The sequence below is a fragment of the Barbus barbus genome (assembly GCF_936440315.1).
Source record: "Barbus barbus genome assembly, chromosome: 7".
Taxonomy (NCBI): Eukaryota; Metazoa; Chordata; class Actinopteri; order Cypriniformes; family Cyprinidae; genus Barbus; species Barbus barbus.
The window spans coordinates 24320982-24344346 of record NC_136735.1 but is presented as its reverse complement, the minus strand read 5'-3'; the positions used below and the strand labels follow the sequence as shown (position 1 = coordinate 24344346).

At 39.1% G+C, this 23365-nt stretch overlaps 1 protein-coding gene across 5 annotated transcripts in view; it reads right to left on the bottom strand.

The window, feature by feature from the left end:
- LOC306872476 (lipopolysaccharide-responsive and beige-like anchor protein) overlaps positions 1-23365 on the bottom strand; it is a 250016-nt gene that overhangs the window by 33569 nt on the left and 193082 nt on the right. For all 5 annotated transcript variants that reach the window (XM_079421043.1, XM_079421044.1, XM_079421042.1 and 2 more), the window contains exon 46: positions 21928-22080. In XM_079421043.1, the coding sequence (XP_079277169.1) occupies positions 21928-22080 (153 nt within the window). The remainder of the gene's footprint in view (positions 1-21927; positions 22081-23365) is intronic.

Here is a 23365-nt window from a genome sequence, read left to right as displayed (position 1 = left end):
ACACAAAGAATGATTAGAATAGATGGCTAAGCTGATTAACTTCTACTCTGAGCTCTGGTGCTCCTTATTTATCCTTATCCTCTGGTGCCTATTCCGGCTCACCACATCAATTTATGTGGCCCGCGAGAGCATATGATTGTCATAAAATAAAAAAAAATAAAAAACTATGCTACTTTATATTGTAAATTATGAAAGTGCATATCAATACCACAAGTTTCTGTTTCTATTTGGCATTCTATTTATACACAGAAATTGACTTTGGTGTGCATATGATACGCAATGGTTTTTCCATTGATGACGATTGCGTGGACGGCTCAAAGGAATAAAGCGGACCTCATCAAGTGCTCGAACACCACCGACGGAAAAACACGATATTCTCCATTCATTTAACGAATTAAAAAATGGAAGTTTTCAGACATGACTTTCTTCTCATTTTTCTATGGAGTTAATGACAAATGTCCAGAGAGCATTACAGTCTGCAAGAGCACATCAAAATCACGAGCGCAAATCTCTCCGCTTGCAGGTGGATTCCCTTTCACTCTCACAGAAAACGGACGCGCTCTCTATCGGTCAGACATTACATGTGTGCGCTCAAAAATGATCTTCTCTCCTGAATTTAATGTTGCCATAAGTGTGGGCATCCACCAGCAGAAACAGAAATTGGCGCATGTATGCCAATGAATGTAATCAGTATTTAAATAACATAACAGTATAAATGTACCTATCTGTCTCGTACGTGTCCCACACTGTCTACTGTCCTAAAAAGGTGGTTAGCCTAGCTCAAAATAGTAAAATAATTACTAATTTGAATCAGTAAATTTTAACGGAAAAAAATACATTATTAAAATTAAATGAAGCAGGTTTTTTTTCTTTCTTTTTTATTCAGATCAGCCGGTAAACTCCTGGAACGTCTAAGGAACCAGAAAGTGAATGCAAACAGTTAGTTCAAAACTGCTCTAATGCAGAGAAAACAGAGAATTTCATAAGAGATGGCGGAGACAACAGTAGGTTACTCACGTACAGATGTCAGTAAAAAAAATAAAAAATTCAGCATGCTATTTGGCTTATATACTGGATGCTGGCTGAAGGTGTTTTAGAATACGCAGTAGTCAGTGGTTTAGTAATTCTGGAACAGTCAGGTCAAGGTAGCTCGTTTAGTGGTCTTTTGGCGTCCGCCCTGTGTTCCTGTTTGGTATCGCAGATTGACTTGTGCTGTAAACTACTAAATGTAATATAGAAATGTTCATTTTCTGTGCAGCTGCTTTGCAACAGTGTATCATGAAACGCTATACAAATATGTGAATTGAATTGCAAACAATTAGCTATTAATTAATTTATTTATTGTGGCACGATATACATTCATTGTGAATTATGAAAATTAAAAAGTACTTTTTTAGTACTTTAGTTTGTATTTATTTATTTATTTTTGGAGTGGGGTTGAGTATGGCCACTTCTTTTTTTCTACTTTAAGCATTGATTGCGTATAATGTGCACGCCAAAGTCAATTTCTGCGTATAAATCGCACCCCAAATAGATACAGAAATTTGTGCTAATGATATGCATTTTCATGAGACCAGGCTCATTTGTTTTTTTTAAATGCCATATCTGTCACACGCTTTTAGCAGCGCACAATTATTTATTGTACCAAAAATGTATCAAAAAGGTTTTTAACAAAGTTTATGTAATGACTTGTGTTTGATGATATTTGTCTTTGTTTTTTGGAGTAATGTGGATTTCTTAACCTGATAAATTCATAAAAAAGGATTTATGTTAAAATAACACAGAGTAATAACATATTTTTACATTTATGCAAACGCATATACAATATTTGTAACTTAAATAAGTAGCTAATAATAAAATAAGGAGACAGTTATTTAACAATATGTTAAGGAGTGGTAACGTTTGTACAGTCTTACAGTTACAACCAGCCCTTTGATGGCAGCCATAATGTTGAAGTGGCCCTCAGTGAAAATGAGTTTGACACTCCTGTTTTAGAGTGTAACCCCTTCCTTGCTGTCCACTTTTTTACTGCATTGTAGTTGAATTATTGCTTTTATTTTACATATTTGCTGTGCTACAGTCAGTTCATAGGTGTGTGTGTGTGTGTGTATGCATGTGTTGGTTTTGCACTCTTGATGTTTTAGAGTTTCACCCCGTCATTGCTATGTACTTTTTTTCTGCATTATGGCAGATTTGTAGATTGTACAAATTTTCTGAATTTTGTGTTTTTGTCAATTTTCCATTCATTTCCTATGATCAGTCATTTTTGACCGAAGACCACAACTGTGACATTTTTTATGACCACTTTGCCTGCTCGAACTAAGCCCCCTGTTCACATTCCAAATGCCATAAAAGTCTCCAAGTTTCGTACTTTTTTTCGAAAATGCACTAAGGACTGAATATTCGCTTTCTCATGAATAACTATGATCCCAAGTTCATAGCTAGATTCTGTTTGTGATAAAACCGCAAAAAAAAAAAAAAAAACTTTGGTACCATTTCTGCTTATGAAAATGAACTTTCTTTTAAATGTTCAACTACTGTCTTTGTGACTACACATCGGTCATCTGTGAACATATATACATGAAAAAACAAACTAATGCACCATGTAGCTGTACAGTGTAATGACCTTTCCTGTTTCCAGTATAATGCATCATAACCCTAGAGAAGCCCAGGCCAATATCATTCATGAGTATATCATTCTCTGCCTATTATGGCTCGGGTACATGTAAGGTGACCCTGAGAATCCCCAGAAGTTTAGCACAACAGAGTCATATGAAGCAGCAGTAAATTAAGATGCTCTGCTGTTGGTGTGAATGTTGATATCTGGGGTCAGTGACTTCCATGATGGATGTCCTAAACTTGTCGTCCTTGTCGAGGTTGGTTTGAAATGCAGACGGGGTGAGAGTGATTGTGTGTGTGTAAGTGTGAGAGAGAGGCCAATGAGTTGCACCCATGCTGAAAATTAATTTCTCCATTTATTCACAGGGCATGCTTGAGTGAATGACTGTGAAGGAGAAATTCAAGGCTAAGACGCATTTCTTCCTATCCCACAACAAACAATCCGTGCACACATGCACATCAACAGGCTAAATAGAGAGAAACTTCTGGAGTCCTGTGAAGTGCGTTAGCTGCAGTGGAGTGGATCACGGTGTTTCACAGGCTCCGCTCTACTCCCTACATTACATCATAAAGGAGGAGGAATCATCATAAAACAGCTCATGACAACACTAGCAGATACTGTGCAGACACATGCACATTTCACTATCAGAAGCTGAAATGGGAAAAGAAACAAACACAAACAGTGTGAAGAAGAGGGCAGATTTCATGTTGTATGGTATCTGTTTTCATGTAAGAATGTAGTCATTTAGCTAACATTTTGATTCAAAGTGACTAACAGTACACATAAAGGTTACTTTATTGGAACTCTAAAATTAGTCTGTGATGTGTTATGCTGGCAATGGAGTCATATGGGAGTGAACTTGGATAAGAGAGCTGCCATTGGCCTTAAAAGTGGACCTTTTTTGAGAGTCTTGGGCTATGTTTTCATTATAAACGCATAACTTTTGCTATGGTTAGGCCTGTCGTTTACACTACTCCAACGTTTTCGACCCTCAAAAACGGAGACTTTAGTTTGAAAACTACGGGTTGCGTTTCAGTGTAAACGGATCAAAATAGAGACTTGAAAACGATGAAGTTGCTTCCCACATTCGCTCTGTGTATCCTTGACGACCGTGCAAACAATAACGTTATGCTCGTTGTTGTACCCTCATGAATGGTCATGTGACATGCGTTGTCGTTTGTGTAGTGTGAACAGAGATGGAGAATACCATCGTAGACAAGGATCACTTTCATTTTAAAATGCCGTTTTAAAACGAAAATGCACTAGTGTAAATAGGGCCTTACTCTCAGTGTTATTTTAGTATATTTAGTATTTTAGTGTTTTTATACTATCATAATTTTTATTAATATTCTGAGCTTTTAATTATTTATTTTTCGTAATTTTGTCATTATTAGCTTTCATTTTTCTAATACTAGAATTAAGATTTAATTTACTTTTATTTTGGTTTTAGTTCAGCATTTGTTTAGTTATTTAGGTAGGTAGGTAGTTAGTCAATGTTAAAAAACATTTCATCGTTCATATATTTATATATATATATAAATAATCAAACCAAACATTTTTCAGACACCAGATATAATGTTTGATTTTTTTTTACTAGTGGGTGCAGGACACTATAGTTAATTTATGTAAGTGAGGATAGAAAAATAAAGTAAACTGTGACATATTATACCCACAAATTCTTCATAAAGTGGATTACCAGTAAAATTGATAAAAATTTGGGACCAAAATTATTCAGACACTTTAACCTGACTGTGTTTTGCTTATGTGTTTTTCTTTAATTGCTAATGCAAGCTTTTTACACCACAGAATGAAAAACAATTAAGCAATTCTTGGTAATTTATAATGAATAAAAATGCTATTAACATTTTTAGTTTCATATTTATTCAACAAAAATAACCCTGGTCTCTGTCCACTACTGGTTAGGTCATCCCTGACAGTGTTTTGTTGTAGTGCTTTGTTTCCTTTCCTACTTATTTCTGAAAATACTAAAAATAAAGAATTAAATACTTTCTAAATGAATAAATAGCATATATACATGTATGTAAATATTTTAAATGCATGAAAACCTTTATACATTTTAAAAAATATATATATATATATTAAAATATATATATATAAACAATTCAGAGACAAAACTGCTGTAACATGTCATGTCAAGGCCAATTTGAGACCACTGGTTGGTAGTTGGTAAGCAAAATTACCCGTAATTTCCCACCCTGTCAGTATTGACGGTTAAGGTACAGTAGCCACATTAGTAACAGTGTGATCTGAGATACATTAGGACATGGCTGTAGATGTGTTTGAACAGAAAAGAATGTGTGAGGAGATGAGAGGAGAATGCAAACACTGATGACCTCTGACACGGCAGACGTCTGTGGTCTTCACATGGAGACATGCAGCTTGTGGACAGGCTGTGGGAAACTCAAGAGTTTCATGACGTTGTTTGTTATAAGACATGACACAGACTCATCATCTCAGTTTAGATAATGTCTGCTGCTACACGTGTTCAGCCCTTGTGATGAAACTAAAATCAAAGGCACTGATAAACCTCAAGCTCATTATGTGATCTCACCATTAGAATATTATGTTGACCTTCAGTTCCCACACAAGGCAACAACAACTAATGGAATCACCCAAAATCCCAGCACACTTTAGTAAGTGCAAAACGCTGTCATCATATAAATCTGACAAACTTCAGGACACCGCGTTCACGGGAGTATGTCAGTGCTGAGTGTGTTTTTACTCAACTTAAAATGACATTTGTCTCTCAGCAAAGTGTGAGCTTGATTTAATGCTGATTCAGTTATCGGTCCCAGCTGTACAGCCAATATGAACTTCAACATAGTCCAACACCTAGAGCTAGAGCTTGTGCTTTAAAACAGGGATTCCCAAACTTTTCCATTCCATCACCCACCTAGACAAGTATAATCTATTTCAAGACCCACCAAAATATTTGAGTTAAAAAAACAATTGACATTACTGTAAGCTTAAGCTTAATTAAAATTTAATAATGGCAGAAATTATGTTTTTAAGAAAAATAACCATTTTATTTTATGGTACAACTGTAAAATGTCGCTACTAACATTCAGATTTTAATTTCTTCATTTACAGACATTAATGAGTCTATGAATTATGTCCATAAAAACTCGAAACATGCTCACTCCAGTGCGGATATGAACTGTAATACGCGCGGCGAGTGTTGTTAAACTCATCGCGGTGTTCAACACAGAAAATGCGGAGGTCAACCCAACACTTTTTTTTTATATAACAAGCGAGGCAGAACTATCTAAAACGGTTTAGAGATTAAAATATTTGTGAAAAAATTGTAAAAATAATAAACAGAGGTCTCATTTGAAAAATTTAAAAAACACTAAAAAAACGAGATGACATTTACTTCAGCTAGAAATTTACTTTTGCAATGGTTAAATAAATGTTCTGTGATATCTTAAAAATATTTTTGAACTTTGGCACATTTTTTTCTAACTATAGTGATGATATGTCAAGGAAATAATAGGAAATTTTGTAAATTTGGTTAAGCTAGCATGTGGAAATGTTTAAATCATGTAGTGTTACAATTAAACACTCGTATTTGTGCCCCGCTCACCCCATAACATTACATGTGAAATGCATTTTATAGACCGTTCCCTTATTGGTAGTATTGGTCTCGACCCACAGTTTGAAAACCCCTGCTTTAAAAGACTTGACTGTTCATTCCAGAAATGTTCTAACACAGTACTGCACATACTACTAAATAGTTAGCTAACTTAATTATGTGACAGTATCTCTGTTCCAATTCCTAGTGAGCTTCCTCACTACCTTCACTGTTAGCATACAACTTATGCCACACAACAACATGGAAACGTCACTCATGGAACATGGAAAACATGGAAAACTTTACTCTAACTGATGTGAATACAGTTTGATACAGCAGCAACATTAAGATTCTTATTTTTTGTAACAGCCTTCCTGTCTATGACTCAAAAGCCAGCTCTTGCATCAGCAGCACCACATGCATGCATCATGGTACTCTCATGAACACGCAGAGAAGACTGACACGGAAGAGAAGAAATTGTTGAATTAAGTTATTTTTGTTTTCTTTGTGCACAAAAAGATTGAACCACTGATGTCACACTGATTATTTTAACAATGTCCTTACTACCTTTCTCGGCCTTGAACCACCACATAGTTCTGTTGCTGTCTATGCAGGTTCAGAAAGCGCTCAGATTTCATCCAAAATATATTAATTTGTGTTCCGAAGGTGAATGAAGGTCTTACGGGTTTGGAATGATGTGAGGGTCAGCAATTAATGAAATAATTTTCATTTTTGGGTTAACTATGCCTTTAAGCTGTTACACAGAGCAGCAGACCTTGTTGTACCACAGCATCATGTCCTGGTTTTGGTGCATGTCAAAGTCTTTTTCATCAGTTTCCTACAATCGGCAAATACGCCCTGACATACAAGAAAGCACACACACACACTTACATGTATCTGTGATTCCCATTCAGTCGGTTACTCCGAGTCATGTAAGATGACCGACGAAATTGGGATCTCGCCAGAGAGACCAATCCACTTCGAGTGTAACTAAATGAGCCAATGGACATTGGCATGCGATCATTGCATCCAGCTGCCGCTGATCACAGCGTGAGTATAAGAGGTAGCAGGTGCACCGCATTAATTCATCCTTTCGCTTCGGAGCCGAGCGGCGGTGCATCACTGCTGCTCTCCTATCCTGCGAGTGAGAAAGAGAGAGCGAGTGTTGGTGTTTCAGCACAGCAGCGGTGGTCGCGATCTCACGGGAAGGAAAAGCGAGGACAGTTGAGGACAGTCACACTAGGAGTGTGCGATGGCCAGCTCCCCTGCGTGCTTCAGCACTGAAAGAACAAATTTCTCTAAAAGAACAACACGGGTGATTGTGTCTTTTTAAAGATGTCTTATCACCTGTGCGTTTCTGGGTGTGGTCGTTTCCTGGCGCTTTAGGATGGTCATGATCGCTGCCTCACGTGTCTGGGCATTCAGCACGATGAGGAAGCTTTCGTGGATGGTTCATGTTCTTCTTTTGGGGACATGACCATCTCAGAGTTGCGTAATAGACTACGTTATATCAAACATGGCGGAGTCCCTCTGCCTCTGTTGCGATCCAGCGTTCATCCCGGCACCCGGGGTGGCGCTGCATTCGGTGGAGTCAGAGGTGATTTGAGGATCACAGTGAGGGCTACCCCAAGTGGTGCTCCTCACCCCTCAAGCACTCCGCAGCCAGTGGAGCTGCCGAAGGAGCGTGCTGGGCCCTCTGCTGGATGGGGTGCACCATGCGTTTCCTTCGGTGCCCACTCTGGAGACCAGATGTTGATCGCTGCATCGGAGGGCGAGCTCTCTCTCCGGGGATGACGACTCGGCTGCGTTGCCCCCTTCAGGTGTGGTAGCGTTGTCCGAGCCAGACCCAGAGATGACGGCTATGCTTTCCCGTTCTCAGTGCCCCCCTCCGGTGCCATTCTTTCCGGAAGTGCATGAGGAGCTTACAAGATCGTGGAAGGCACCTTTCACTGCCCGAAACAAATCTTGTGGCTCCTCCGTCCTCACCACCCTCGATGGGGCATCCCCTCGGTGGAGCGGTTTGTGGCCATGCAACTTTGTCCAACAGCCGCTACCACCCTGCGGGGTGACCCGTGTCTCCCCTCACGGGCCTGTAAGTATTCGTCAAGTCTAACTGGCAGTGCTTATAGAGCCTGTGGGGAGGCGGCTTCGGACCTCGCGCTTCGAGCACACCTCACCCAGGAACGTGCTCAGTCACTGCTGAACTGCCTCGAGACTTTATCAGGCAGGACGGCGGTCCCACTGAAACCCTTTCAGAGGCTCCTGGGGCATATGGCTGCAGCTGCGGCCATATTTCTGCTCGGTCTGCTCCATATGAGACCGCTTCAGCAATGGCTCCATGGTCGAATCACGAGGTGGGCGTGTAAACGCAGTACTCACCGGGTTCAGATTACACCAGCCTGCCACAAAACCTTCAGCCCGTGGTCAGATTCCTCGTTCCTTCGGGCAGGAGTGCCCCTGGAGGAGGTATCCAGGCATGCTGTGGTATTCACGGATGCCTCGGCTACCGGCTGGGAAGCCACGTACAATGGGCACGCAGTGTCAGGGGTATGGATGGATCCCCAACTGCGTTGGCATATCAATTGCCTCGAGCTGCTGGCAGTACGCCTTGCCTTGAGCCGCCTCAGAGGGCGCCTTCAGGGCAAGGACGTTCTGGTCCGTACGGACAACACTGCGACCGTTGCGTATATCAATCGGCAACGTGGCGGCAACATGGTCGCATGTCGCAACTCGCCCACCACCCTTCGTGCCACTCACATCCCAGGGGTGTTCAATCGAGCAGCCAACGAGCTGTCTTGAGCAGCACTTCCAGGGGAGTGGAGACTCCATCACCCAGGCGGTTCAGTTGATTTGGGGACGGTTCAGAGTTGCTCAGGTGGACCTGTTTGCATCTCCAGAGACCACCCACTGCCAGTGGTTCTACTCCCTAACTGAATCAACGCTCGGCACGGACGCACTGGCACAAAGGGCCTGCGCAAATATGCGTTCCCTCCAGTGACCCTACTAACACAAATACTGTGCAAGATCAGGGAGGACGGGGAGCAGTTCTTGTTAGTGGCTCCATATTGGCCCAACAGGACCTGGTTCCCGGAGCTCATGCTCCTCGTGACAGCCCCTCCCTGGCCGATTCCTCTGAGGACGGATCTGCTTTCTCAGAGACGGGGCACCCTCTGGCACCCGCATCCGGACCTGTGGAAACTCCACGTGTGGTCCCTGGATGGGACGCGGAGGTTCTAGGAGATCTACCCCAGGAGGTAGCACTCACTATCACTTCTGCACGTGCACCGTCCACAAGACGGGCCTATGCTCTGAAGTGGAACCTGTTCGTCAAATGGTGTTCCTCTCCTCTTTCCTTTTTGCAACAAGGGTTGGAGCGTAGGCTCTCCCCCTCCACCCTCAAGGTTTATGTTGCTGCTATTTCGACTCAACACGACCCCGTAGAGGGGAGGTCGGTGGGGAAGCACGATCTGGTTGTCAGGTTTCTTAGGGGGCCAGGAGGTTAAATCCGCCTAGGCCTCCCTCCCTACCCTCTTGGGATTTGGCATTGGTGATAAGAGCCCTACAAACTGCCCCTTTGAGCCTTTGCAATCAGTCGAGTTAAAGTTTATCTCTATGAAAACCCTACTCCTGACTGCATTGGCCTCGATCAAGAGGGTGGGGGACCTGCAGGCATTTTCGGTCGACGAATCGTGCCTTGAGTTTGGGACAGCTGACTCCAGTGCAACACTGAGGCCCCGGCCCGGCTATGTGCCCAAGGTTCCTACCACTCCCTTCACGGACCAGGTAGGGGAAGGCTGTCTCCAAGCAGAGGATGGCCCACTGGATAGTGGATGCCATCACCTTGGCCTATGAAGCACAAGGTGTGCCCTGCCCACTCAGGTTGCGTGCTCACTTCACTAGGGGTGTCGCATCGTCCTGGGCGCTGGCTCGTGGTGCCTCGCTAGCAGACATCTGTAGAGCTGCAGGTTGGCTCAGAGTCGGCTTGCGGCATCCTCACGCCTAATTCTCCAGAGAGTTCCTTAACCAGGCAAACCCTGTCGAGTCCTCCAGCACTCCAGCGTCCAGACGTGGCGGATCGTCCAGCGCCAGGCCTTTCAGCCAATGAATTCTTGAAATCTGGTGTGAGGCTAGTGCCCATATGAGAGACCCTGCTGGGATATATGTGTATTCCATGGTATGCTTTTTAGAGCCGTGTTTCCCCTGGCAGACCATGTTCTGCCATCTCTAATGATGCAGCCTAAGCCATCTCAGAGGGTCCGGGGTTACTTCACCTGTCTGAATGTCACCAAGCGGAAGGGCACACTTCCCAGTGTTACTGTTCCAAGTCCAAGTCCTACTGTTTGGGTTGCTCAAGGAACAACAGTAGTTGACCTTCTCTGTGAGCCCGGTCCTATCGTCTGCCTTATAGGAAGGATCAGGCGGCCTACACAGGGCACTGGAAGGGGCAGCTCCTGTGGCGCTTTGGTAGGGATCCCAATTTTGTCAGTCATCCGACGTGACTCGGAGTGACCGACTGAATGGGAACGTCTCGGTTAAGTATGTAACCCTCGTTCCCTGAAGGAGGGAACGGAGACGTCACGTCCCTTCGCCACAGTTGCTGTACCACCGCTGAGCTGCCGGGTCACCGGCTTGGCTCCTCAGCGAAAGCATGAATTAATGCGGTGCACCTGCTGCCTCTTATACTCACGCTGTGATCAGCGGCAGCTGGATGCAATGATCGCATGCCAATGTCCATTGGCTCGTTTAGTTACACTCGAAGTGGATTGGTCTCTCTGGTGAGATCCCAATTTCGTCGGTCATCCGACGTGACATCTCCGTTCCCTCCTTCAGGGAATGAGGGTTACATATGTAATCGAGACATTCTTTCTAACAGTCCCCTGTTACTGTGCTGCTCCCTTACAGATCATATGGACATTTCTATCTGATGGGTCTGATGGGTGCAATGCTCTCCATGCATGATAACCTGTCATCTGCATTAGTGTCTGTTTTTTTTTTGGGGTAAGGGATTGAATAATTTTTTATCAAATAAATGCAGCATTGGCAAGCATAAGAGACTTAAAAAAATTGAAATTATTCTGAACATTTGACAGGTAGTGTATATATGAAAGCGTTTCCTTCAAGATATTCTGCATCTCTTTTGCATTGTACAACAAACACAGTGTGCCTCATGATGTCTGATTCACACAAAAAAAATATCACTCTTATGAACCATTTCTTTTGATTGACTCACTAAAAAAAGATTCAGGTAACTGTATCAAACTAACAAGCAAGAATCTGACAGTGATCCATTCAAAGTAGTTACTAAGCTTACAAATGATCCCTCTATGAATCTGTGAGCCATTTTTTTAATCATGTCCAAAAATAAACCGTTATGAATCGTTACTGTGATGTAAATTTTATGCTTGGCAGACTTAATATCAGTTAAATTAGAGACTACTTGCACATATTCACAATGTAAATGTCTTCTGCAATAATTTACAATAATCAATTAACAGTGACAAGTAAATAAGTAAAATAAGCAACTATGAACGCAGTGAAGTGAAGCACATATTAAGTTCCCATGTATGCGCTATGTACTATAGGACAACTGTTTCACATATTAGATGATCTTCTAAAGATGGTGAAGCATAAAATGATTTTAATGTATATCTATGTGGATTTTTAACTACTGCATTGTTTTTGATAAAACATGATGAATATGAAGGACATGCATCTGATATAATTTATATGAACAGGTCTGCAATTTGCCAACTAAAAAAATATTTGGCAAACAAATGTTCTTTAAATGTTTTCTGAAAGTCATTTTTAGTGGTTGCCAGCTGTGATATGAGTTTCTGCAGTTTACACACTTTTAAACTCTAATAAGACCAGTATGATACTTTTCCAGTAAATGACCATTTCTGTAAATTAGCTGATGAAAAACTGAACGGAGATATTAACTTTCTCTCACTCTCTTGCTACATCATTCTCAATGTCAACACATGATAAGCAAGTACTGGTAAGCTAGAGTAACAGCATCAGCTTTCTTCTAGGCTGAAACAATCTCCTTTACAATGTTCAAAGATCTTTTTGAGGTATATGGAGAGCAACCTGGTCCAAGGTTAGTGTACAGTTGTCTACAATCACCTGCCATTGCTGCGGTCATATCTGGGTGAATATGTGATGAAGGTTTAGTCATGTATTGTGGAATGTTCTTTAGCATGACAGTGGCCAGAACTGACTTGTTATCTGGCGTGTGGGATCAAGTTCTTAACCTCTCCCTCGACCCTGTGGTAAAAACAACAATCACTGCTGATGTGAGTGTCGCGTGACATCAGAAAGGGAGGGAAGGATATGAGGGGAGAGGGAGACAGAAATGTTTTTATTTAAGCAGGGGTCTGTTTAAAATACCCACTTAATCCAACACACATCCTTAAACACATGCATTTACAATGCTCATGAATCCTGCCCTGTGTGAGCACTGATTGGTACAACGCGACTCTGGGAGAAGACAGAGGAGTGGTGTAGCACTTAAAGGCATAGTTCACACAAAAATTTAAACTTTGTCATCATTTACTCACCCTAATGTCGTTACATCCAAACCTGTATGAGTTTCTTTCTTATGTTGAACATAAAAAAAATATATTTTGAAGAATCCTGGTCAAATAATGGTCCCCACTGACTTCCATAATATCGCTACTATGGAAGTCAATGGGGACCAACAACTGTTTGGTTCTTCAAAATATCTTCTTTCAACATAAGAAAGAAACTTATGCAGGCTTGGCACGACGTTTTTGAAAAAAAGTTTTTTGGGTGAACTATTCCTTTAAGACAGCTTGGACAGAGTAGTGGAATGGCAGCATTTGTAAAACCTGTTTGAAAACAAACATCATTTTTTAATTTCTGCTTGGGGGATGCAAAAATTACACACTGCACATTTAAAGGTCTGCTAAATGACAAAAGTAAAGAGTGTAAAGACCATCAACTCTACCGTGCGACTCCACCGGGCAGGGACATAGAAGTATCGCTTTTTATTTTAGTTTATTCATTTATATATTTATTATTGAAATGTTGTTATATGCATGTGTCAATTTTATTTAATTTCTTTATTTTCTTAAATATGTGGGTACATAGTATTTATAGAGTTGTAACTTTTAGTTTTAGTTACTTTTTCTTATTTGTAAGTCGCTTTGGACAAAAGCGTCTGCTAAATGACAAAAGTAAAGTAAGTAAAAGTAAAGGTGCACTAAATGTTTGGAGTTTATGTTACATTGGTTGATATGGCAGTGGTATTGGATCTATACTGACATCATGCAAAAGTACAAAAATATTTTCAGTTTTTATGTCATTTTAGAAATGAGCTATTAGCAGTCATGCAAATTTGGAAATGACTATTTGGCAGCCAAAAAATAAATAAACAAATAAATAAAAATGCTACTATATCTACAGCTTAAAATTCACTAAGGGTGTATTCACACCAGGAAAGTCTGATAGTTCACTTGCTTTGGTCCGGAACAAATAAAATATATATATTTTTTTTGTTTGGTGCGGTTCACTTTCACACTGCCCTTTTTGCAAGTGAGCCAGAAATTCTAAACAAAACCACACGTGTACCAAGGTCATCCATTCATTGGACAGAAATTCTCCAGCAAGGAAAACAGGAAGCGCAAAAACAGGCTAATCATGGAGATCTTTCATAGTGCAATTTTTATTCTTTTACTAATTTGCTGTTATGAGATACTAACGCAATATGAAGAAACTTATGAGCATCAAATGAGACAATGTCATACGATGTAATTTTGACTTGCCGAAAATAAAATCTATAGATATAAAATACTTAGCATATCAAAATGTTAGTTTAAACATTTAAACTAGATATCCAATCGTTTGTGCGGAGAGTGGAAGCTGAAGCGCGCTTCAGGACATCAGTGGAAACAAATTGAATACTCTGTAATTGTTGCTCATAAAGGTAAGAATAATACATCGTTTGGAACTGTAAAGGGTTTATTTTTATTTGTGTGCACTCACAATATCAAGAAAACGTAGTGCTTTTCTAAAATAAATAAAAATAATAGGATGCGCTTGCCGTACCGGTATTGAACAGGAGCGCTTCACAAAAATGAACCGAAACTCAGTAAATATTTTTCTTACAGATATGATGAATATATCTATAGAAAGCTTTGAATTACTACACAACGAAATAATTCATATCCAAAACAAAAACTCTTTCATTTTAATCCGTAAAGATGCATTTCTTTCTAAAGAAGCGTCCAGGAGATGGCGACTCAGAAAACACTAGTTTATTAATAAATAATTCAAATATCTCCTTACTGTGCGTTCACACCGCCGCCGGCGAGAGCGTCAAAATTCGCTCTGGCCGCCCTGCCAGCGACGCTATTGAAAGATTCGTTGACGCTCTGACGATCGAGCACTTGGTCTTGCATTTAAAGGAGCCGCAAAGGAAACAAGCAGGTTGATCTTGTGCAGACTGACCGCAAGTAGGGTATAAGTTAACCTCATGAAATATTTTAATTGTGAAAGTAAGAAATTGATCGATGGAAAGAACTTAATTATAGTTACATGTTTGCTAACGAAATAAACCAATAAAAGCCATTTGTGTGATGTGTTTTTGTGTTCATGGATAAGTGCTAAATTAGTCTAATTTCAACATGCAGTTTATAGGAGACTTACCAGCCTAGGACTTTAATTAACATTAACATAAATTTTTGCACAGCCTACAATCCAAACTGTCCTGGTTGAAGTGTAACCTAAATGCAATTAGTCAAATCGGTGTTGTTTTGAGCAAATGAATTGCATTTCCGCTGAAAAACAAGCATTCTAGCATGAAAATGCTTGGGAACTAATGTGGTCAGAACCAAAGTTTGAACCCTCTCAAGCGGAGGACTTCTACATTCCGATTGGTTGCCGCCCAACCGTGTCATAGCTCATTACCATAAAGTTGACCTTACTTCAACTATCCTGGACACCCTCACTGTCCAAGACGCGCCGCGCCGCGCTGCTCTCACCGGTGTGAATGCACGGTTACTATTTTCCCCAGACACATACATTGTAACTTTTGATGGGGCTTTGCGGCAAGCTTTAGCCTATTTAGTGCGCTCATGTCACGTTGCTATGGGTGCTATGGTCATGAAAACTATGGTCATGAAAAATTATTTGCACACGTTTTTAAACATTGCGGTTTAAAAACAAGTGATTTAAGCGATTGCAAACAACAGCTTTATCTGCACGACTCGCGAGCTGTGTGTTTCCAAGCGTGTTTTCTGCAATTGGGTCGGATCGAGGCCGGTTCATATTCACACCTTAAATGGACCGTACCAGAGTTCGTTTGGAATCGAACCGAGACCACCTCTTCAGCTGGGTCTCGGTTCGGTTGTTTGGTGTGCACCAGAGTGTGATTGCTGTATTCACACCTGCCCAAAAGATCCGCACCAAAGGGGGAATTAATTGAACCAAACAAGACAGATGTGAATACAACCTAAGTGACTGATTTTAGTCCAATTCCAGAATGAATTAATCTTCTGACCTTGAGTGAATGAATGACCTTGAATGAATCAAAGACCAGTGTAGTGGTTCCCAAACAAATGATTCCTGAGTTACTTGAGTTAATAAGTTAAAAAGTATTTGTAAAACTACTTTTTTAAATTAATGAATTACATTTAGTTCTTACATTAATATACATTAATATTTGTATATCATAATTTGGTAACAGCATGTTGAGGACAATAAATGCAACAGAAATAATTTTTGTTTCTTTTAACAAATATTTCTAGAATCATTAAAATTTTTAAAGGAACCAAAAGGAAGCTGAAACTAAACCCTGATTTGTAAAATTCTTACATGTCGGAGGTTATTTTTGGTTGAACCATTTTAAGAACTTGATTTACTATTAAGGTTATTTTGTATTATGTTTGAAGAGATTATTTTGCTCTTTTATGGATACACAGGTGCTCACAAAAACTGTGCACCAATTGTGAGTGCAGTTATTTCTGCAAGCATGCATTTAGCATGACTGGTGCAGATTGCAATTTAATTAGCTGTTAATCATCTATAGAACATAAATGACCATGTGTGTGCATCATGCTGTTTTCTGGCCATTAGTGACAGATGAGCTAAAGAGTGTAGCAGGCCATTAGCTCTCTGCTGCATGTGTCTGTCTCTAACTGAGTCTGTGCCCTCATTACAAATGTAGCCCATTGTAGCAGAGTAGAACAGCTGACATCCCCTAATGCCAGCTATAAGTCATAAGTGGTGCTCACGCCCACTTTACGCGCGCGCACACACACACACACACACACACACAAGAAAGAGGAGCTCCTGTTAATGAGGGGTTTCTGGGATGAGAGTAAAATAACTGCTGACAGAGACAGGGCACGTTTAAGAGATCAGAGCATTTTTTAGGATTATGAAAAGATAAACTGAAAAGTCTAATTACTGGATGTACAAAATGTTTATACACACCAGCTGAACACAACCGCGGAGCACATGGAACCTTATGACTCACACGGTTCAATCATTCTTTCTCACTTCCTTTTCTTGCACACTCAAACTCAGTCAAAAACTGATCAGAAGAGAAAGATCAAACTGAATTCACAAACATCACAAGTGTTAACATGTATGACATATTTAGACAGGTTACAAAGAGATGCTCACAAAAGGCACAGTACTATGCACTAGGTCAGAATTGTCATTAGTGCAAAATTCCTTAAAACTGCTACTGCACTAATGACAATAAATAATTAATCATTTTAATATTATTTATCGCATGGCCAGAAATTATTTAATGGCTTAACTATTATAAAGTTTAGTCATTCTAAAAATTTTAAAGGAATAGCTCGCACATTTGTTTTTTTTTCATTTATTTTTTTTCATTTATTTTAAATGTAATTTAATTACAAAAATTGTGATTTAAAAAAAAAACAACAACTTTAAATCAACAACAAAACTCCAGATCCAGTTTGTCAAATTATTAAGTTTAGTTAATGCAAAAAAAATGTTTAAACACTAATAATGAACTTTGCTGGTCCAGTTCCTATAATGTAATATGCTGTAATGGCTAGTATACAGTCTGAGCTTCCATTACATGCATGTCCATCTACTTCACTCCCTGCTGCTCAGATGAATAGTGAATCTTCACACTGGACAAAGTCAGTCAATTCATGTTGTGCCTCATTGTGTGTATTGCTGTGTACATTAAGACTAATTGAGTGCTGGACCTGGTAAAGGTGAGCTTCTGCAATGATCTGAGATCAGTTTTATAATTTCGTTGTTATAGGAAAGTAAGGAAAGAGAAACTAATTACAGATGCACCAGCTGCATTCTCTTATTTTTTATATTGCAAGGAACATATTATGGGGATTTATAGGGTAGAGCTGAAAAGTAAGCATCCAACTGATCTAAGAGCAGTTTTGAGGTAAGAATGGTCAAAACATAGGGAGGGATCAGTGCTGGCTAGCTGTGAAGGCTTTCCTCATAATAAAAAGGACAGACAAGATGACATTTCTATTTTTTATCAGAATTTTAGAATACTATAACATCAATGTGACACAAATTTACTAACTGATAGGAAAGAAACCCTACAATATTATACATTTATATTGCATATGCATATAAACTATTGTTTAAAAGTTTGTGGCCAGTTAGATTTTTTTAATTTTTTATTTTTTTTGAAAGTCTGTTATGCTCAACAAGGCTGCATCAATCAAAAGTACAGTAAAACTGTAATAATTTGAAATATTACAACCCCTGGCAAAAATTATGGAATCACCACACTTAGTGATAGTGAAGAAACATACTGCCAAGTATGGTGACCCATACTCGGAATTCGTGCTCTGCATTTAATCCATCCATCGTGCACATACACAGCAGTGAACACACACACACCGTGAACACACACCCGGAGCAGAGGGCAGCCATTTATGATGCGGCGCCCGGGGAGCAGTTAGGGCGCCGCAGTTAGGGCCCCATTAGGCCACGACTTCCCCTACGACTTATATGATGTACCCAAATTCTTTACTTTATAACAAATAAACAAATGAAAGTGAAACCTATCTCAAACAAATGAAATTAAACTCCTTTAATTAATGTAAAATTGTTTTCCATATCAAGTAAGGGAAAAAAATTATGGAATCATTCATTGTTGAGGAAAAAAATATGGAATGAAAACACAATTAGTACGTTCTTGCTCCTCCTCTGGCTTTTATGACGTCCTGAATTCTTTATGGCATGGACTTCACTAATGAAAAACAATATTCTTCATCAAGCTGGTTCCAACTTTCTTGAATATCAGTTGACAGATCAGCTTTGCAAGATGTAGCCTTACCATGGACCAGTTTTTTTTTTCAATTTCCACCATAAATTTATTTAATCGGATTGAGATCTAGACTGTTTGCTGGCCATGTCATTGAGTTGATATGCCTTTCCTGATGAAAAGCTAACACTCTTTGCTCTGTGCCAAGATGCATTATCATCCTGAAAAATGACATCATTATCACCAAACTTCTTTTCAATTGATGGAATGAGAAAAATGTCCAAAATTTCAATGTGTTGACTGTTGAGGTATGGATTGCCATTTCCCCTGGACATGCAACCCCATATAATAAATGAGTTGGGAATTTTGATTGTTTTCTTCAGGTAGTCATCTTTATAGATTTCATTAGAATGGCACCAGACGAAAGTTCCAGAAACATCTCTTTGTCCGATGCAGATTTGTGATTCATTGCTAAATATTGCTTTCATCCAATCATCCACACTCCATGACTGCTTCTCTTTAGCCCACTGTAACCTTGTTTTCTTCTGTTTAGGTGTTAATGCTGGTTTTCATTTGGCTTTTCTATATGTAAATCTCATTTCATTCAGCCATTTTCTTACAGTTCTGTCACATACATTGACTCCTGTTTCCACCCATTTGTTTTTCATTTGTTTCATTGTTTTTCATTTGTTTTCATTTTCTATTTTCAAGGCAAGTTGCTTGAAGTTTTCTATCCTGACCCTTTGATGTCTTCCTTGGTCTGCATGTATATTTTAAATTTTATAACCTTTCCGTTTTGTTTATACTTGCACCCAATTTTAGAAACTGCTGACTAAGAACATCCAACTTCTTTTGCAACATTCCATGTTGGATTTCCTTCTTGAAGGAGATTTATAATATTTTCCATCATTTCAACTGACAGCTCTCTTGTTGGGGCCATGTTTCCTTTGAATTAGCAAAGTCCAACAGCTTGTTAAGGTCTGGAAGCACTCTCTTTTAACTGCTGACTAATTAGCATTTTAGATATGTGCTGGTATTTGTTTCAGAAATGCAAATTACAAGCTGATTCCATCATTTTTTCCTCAACATTGAATGATTCCATCATTTTTTTCCTCTACTTGATATGGAAAATAATTTCCCATTAATTAAAAGAGTTTAATTACATTTGTTTGAAGTATGTTTCACATAAACAGAGTGTTGAAATATTAAACAAAAATTGCTTTGTGTTATATCTGTGATTTGTTTATTTCTTACAAAGTAAAATATTTGGGTGATCATCATCTAAGTGTGCTGATTCCATAATTTTTGCTAGGGGTTGTATTACAACTTAAAATAACCATTTCCTATTTTAATATATTGTAAAATGTAATTTATTCAAGTGATGGCAAAGTTACATTTTCTTAAATATTTTTCATTTGAATTTTCTTCAATATGTTTTGTGGAAACCGTGTTTTTAATGCATCATTGATGAACAGAAAGTTGATTATATACTCTGCATTATATAAATGTTCATGGTTTGAAGAGAACAAAAGAACCTAACTAAACAGTAAGTTGCTAATGCATTGATGTCATTCTCTTTTCGACACTGACAGCTCATTTGACGAAACAGATACATGTTTTTACTGAATTGCAATTTTTTCTTCACCACAATTACTCCCATCAGCCCTTGCGGTCCATGGGTAACCCACACATTGTGGTCCTAGAAAGCACATGGTCTTCAGCATGGGAGACATTTGACCCTCAAGTCAGGGGGGGCAAGAAAAAAAGAAAAAAAAATTAATATTTTTTGGATGTAGCCTATGCATCAAAACAATGCGCTACTATATTGCAACACATTGTGTCAATACAGCGCAGTGAAGAATAACTTAAAGAGGTTGCCTGCATATACTAAACTGTGGAGCTTTGACTCTTGCTGCTGATTTGAATGGCGATGCTTCCCGTTTTAAGTGGCCTTTTATTTTTAACCAGAAATGTGTGTGCTGCTTTTCTGATCTTCATTTAAGTTTGAAGAGGTGACACTTCATTGTGGCGAGACGTGAGGAAAAAATAAACGATCAGTTGTGGGACTATTCTATCATAAATTGCATACCATTCATTTCTGAACTTTCTACTATCTGTTACTGGAAATTAAATTACTGGTTGATATGTCCCGATCTCAATAAAGTTTACACATGCTTTTAGTCCATGAACTGGATCTCGCTCAGAACACGTGCTGTCTGTGGAAATTTGCCAGGATCGGTTCCAGAATAAATCACTGAGGCATTTTTGTCCCGTCCATTGCTTACCACTGATATTTCGAGAATGAATCCAGCATCATGTGTCCAAAAAACGAAAGTTTTATTCAAATTCTGAATGGATTATAGCCTAGAAAACACACAAAGCGCGCTCCCTTTATTATCACTAAAAGCATCACTCATCAAAGTTCATCGCGATCTCACAAAGTTCAGTTATAATCAAGTTCTCTAAACTACACAATAAACCTTATTCACATCGTGTCTGCACTTAGTTAGTCATGAACGTGCAAAACATAGCAAATATAGCGAGCGTGCAAATCTCCAGCTCTTTCAGCCGTGAGTGAATTCTGAAAACTCTAACGTTTGTGATTGGCCATTGCTTTGAAGAAATCAACAGATATGTCTTTGATTGGCTACACTGCTCAACGCTGCAAAAACACATTAGATAGTTTGCCAGATCTTTTAATTGCTTTTGCTTTCGTTTGAGGGTATATAGCATCGTCTCATACCCCCGTGCCTGTGCTGACATCAGAGAATCCATGACTGATGATATGGGGGGGCAACTACAACTGCAACCTTATGACTCTTATGACAACAAAGGATCTCATGTTACATTAATGTGCACTTATTACAGACTACAAGCTGCCCATGCAGTTAGTTTAGATTGTGTCAGAACATTTGACACACTGTACAGATGCACTTTCATGCAATTTAATGACAGGCAGAGATATAAGGCATTTAATCTGTGATATAAGGCAGGGACACCAATTAATGCAGCACCAGTGCTGTTCACAACAATGCAATCAGTGCAACTCTGACTATGTTTTTCTATAGCATGTGCACACATCAAAGAGAAACCAGCAATTTATCTGATAGTGATCAAACAACTAAAGTCTGTGCAACCCAACACACATACTTAGTGAAGTGTGTGAACGTCTGTGTGCATGTCAGAACAGTGACACTCAATGAGGGGGTTGTGTGTGTGTGTGTGAGACACAGAAAGAGATGATTAATGGGAGAGTCAGACTGATATCAGAGTTGTAATTATCAGCATAAAACAGGTCACAGCATAAGCGCACACACACACAAATAGACACAAAGAGCCAGACACGCTAGCCAGAGCCACTCGCAATCAGCACTTTAACAGCAATTTAATAAGGGAGATAAAGAAAGATGGACAGAGAAGAGAGAGAGAGGGAAAGAAAAGAGATGGAGACACAGAGAGTGAACGTACGAGTCGGTTGATGCGAACGAACTCCTCAGGACTCTTGGCCCAGGGCGGCAGCTCCACATCTGACACCACCGTCCCATCATCCATCACTCCCAGGTTGTAATTATTGGAGTTGACAAACATCTCTGGGAGGTAATAGAACTCAGGGATCAACTCCTGTGAGAGAGACAGAGAAAAGGCATATTTAACTATAAATTTCCAAATATTAACTGATAAAATAATTAGATTAAGGCTTGCAATCAATTTTAAATATTTAATCTTAATAAATTTCTTATCTTTTTGGTACATGATGTTAACAAATGCAGTTCCTTTAAGAAAGAATATATATATATATATATATATATATATTATATATACACACATTGCCAAAATGTCAAAAATATGAAGATGAAATGAAGATTCGAAAAACTGAATAAATGTGCAAATTACACTTTAAAAAATTATAAACATTATGGTAAACATTTAATTAATTACATCAAGTGATTTTGTCATTCCTAAATTAGACATATTCGACAATCAAAAATAATTATTCAAAATAATTCACAGAATGACATTCAATAATTCATTTCAAACTAAAAAAGTAAACAAGGATGCAAAGCTGATTATTGTGAAAGCAGATGCATCCAGTTTCGAGTATTTCTAGATATCTATACAATATAACAGCTCATTAAATGGGATCAGGACTGGAGGAATCAGTTATTCCTTTTTTAAATCTTTAGCCTTTAATCTGTGCCATGCTGCCACTCTGAGTGAAAGACGCAGTTGGAGCTACTCTAGTTTAATATCCAATTTTAAAGTCTTCACAGAAAGAGTGACTGCATGTCATCCTGAAAGAACATTAAAACAGCAGTGCAGAGGCACACTGCAGTCAAAGCATGGTAAACAGTACTAGATCTCTTTCCTCATTTATAAACTGCATGGGCATTATTCTTAATTCTCATTACACAGTGTTTGGAGGAAACAATCATTCTTGCTGCTCTTGCTACAGCGCTCAATTGTGACATGTAATTTGATAAATTTATTACAATGTCTGACCCTGTCATTCTTAAGATTGTGTAAATCAGTGGATAAAGTGGATAAACCCATGGAGGAGCAAATGAATTAAATATGACATGTTGGTCTAATGGTGAAACATTTTCGCCTTAAATGGGTCTTTCCTGTTATGCAGCAACTTGTAAACTTGAAAAGAAAACTAATATGCCTGTATTCCTCTAAAAGGGTATGCTATAAAAATATTTTTATAAAAGGTATACCTGGCTTTCTAAAATCTGCTTTGGTCAAGCTTATTATATAACATGATTATCTGAGACAAACTGGATTCTTAAAGTTTTTTCAATGAAGAGGAATAAAACTCTGGGTCTAAATGTAAAAATATCAGCAGTCAAATTAAAATGGTTAACTTTTATTTGGTATTGGTCTGAATTTCTAGTTCAGTCTATTT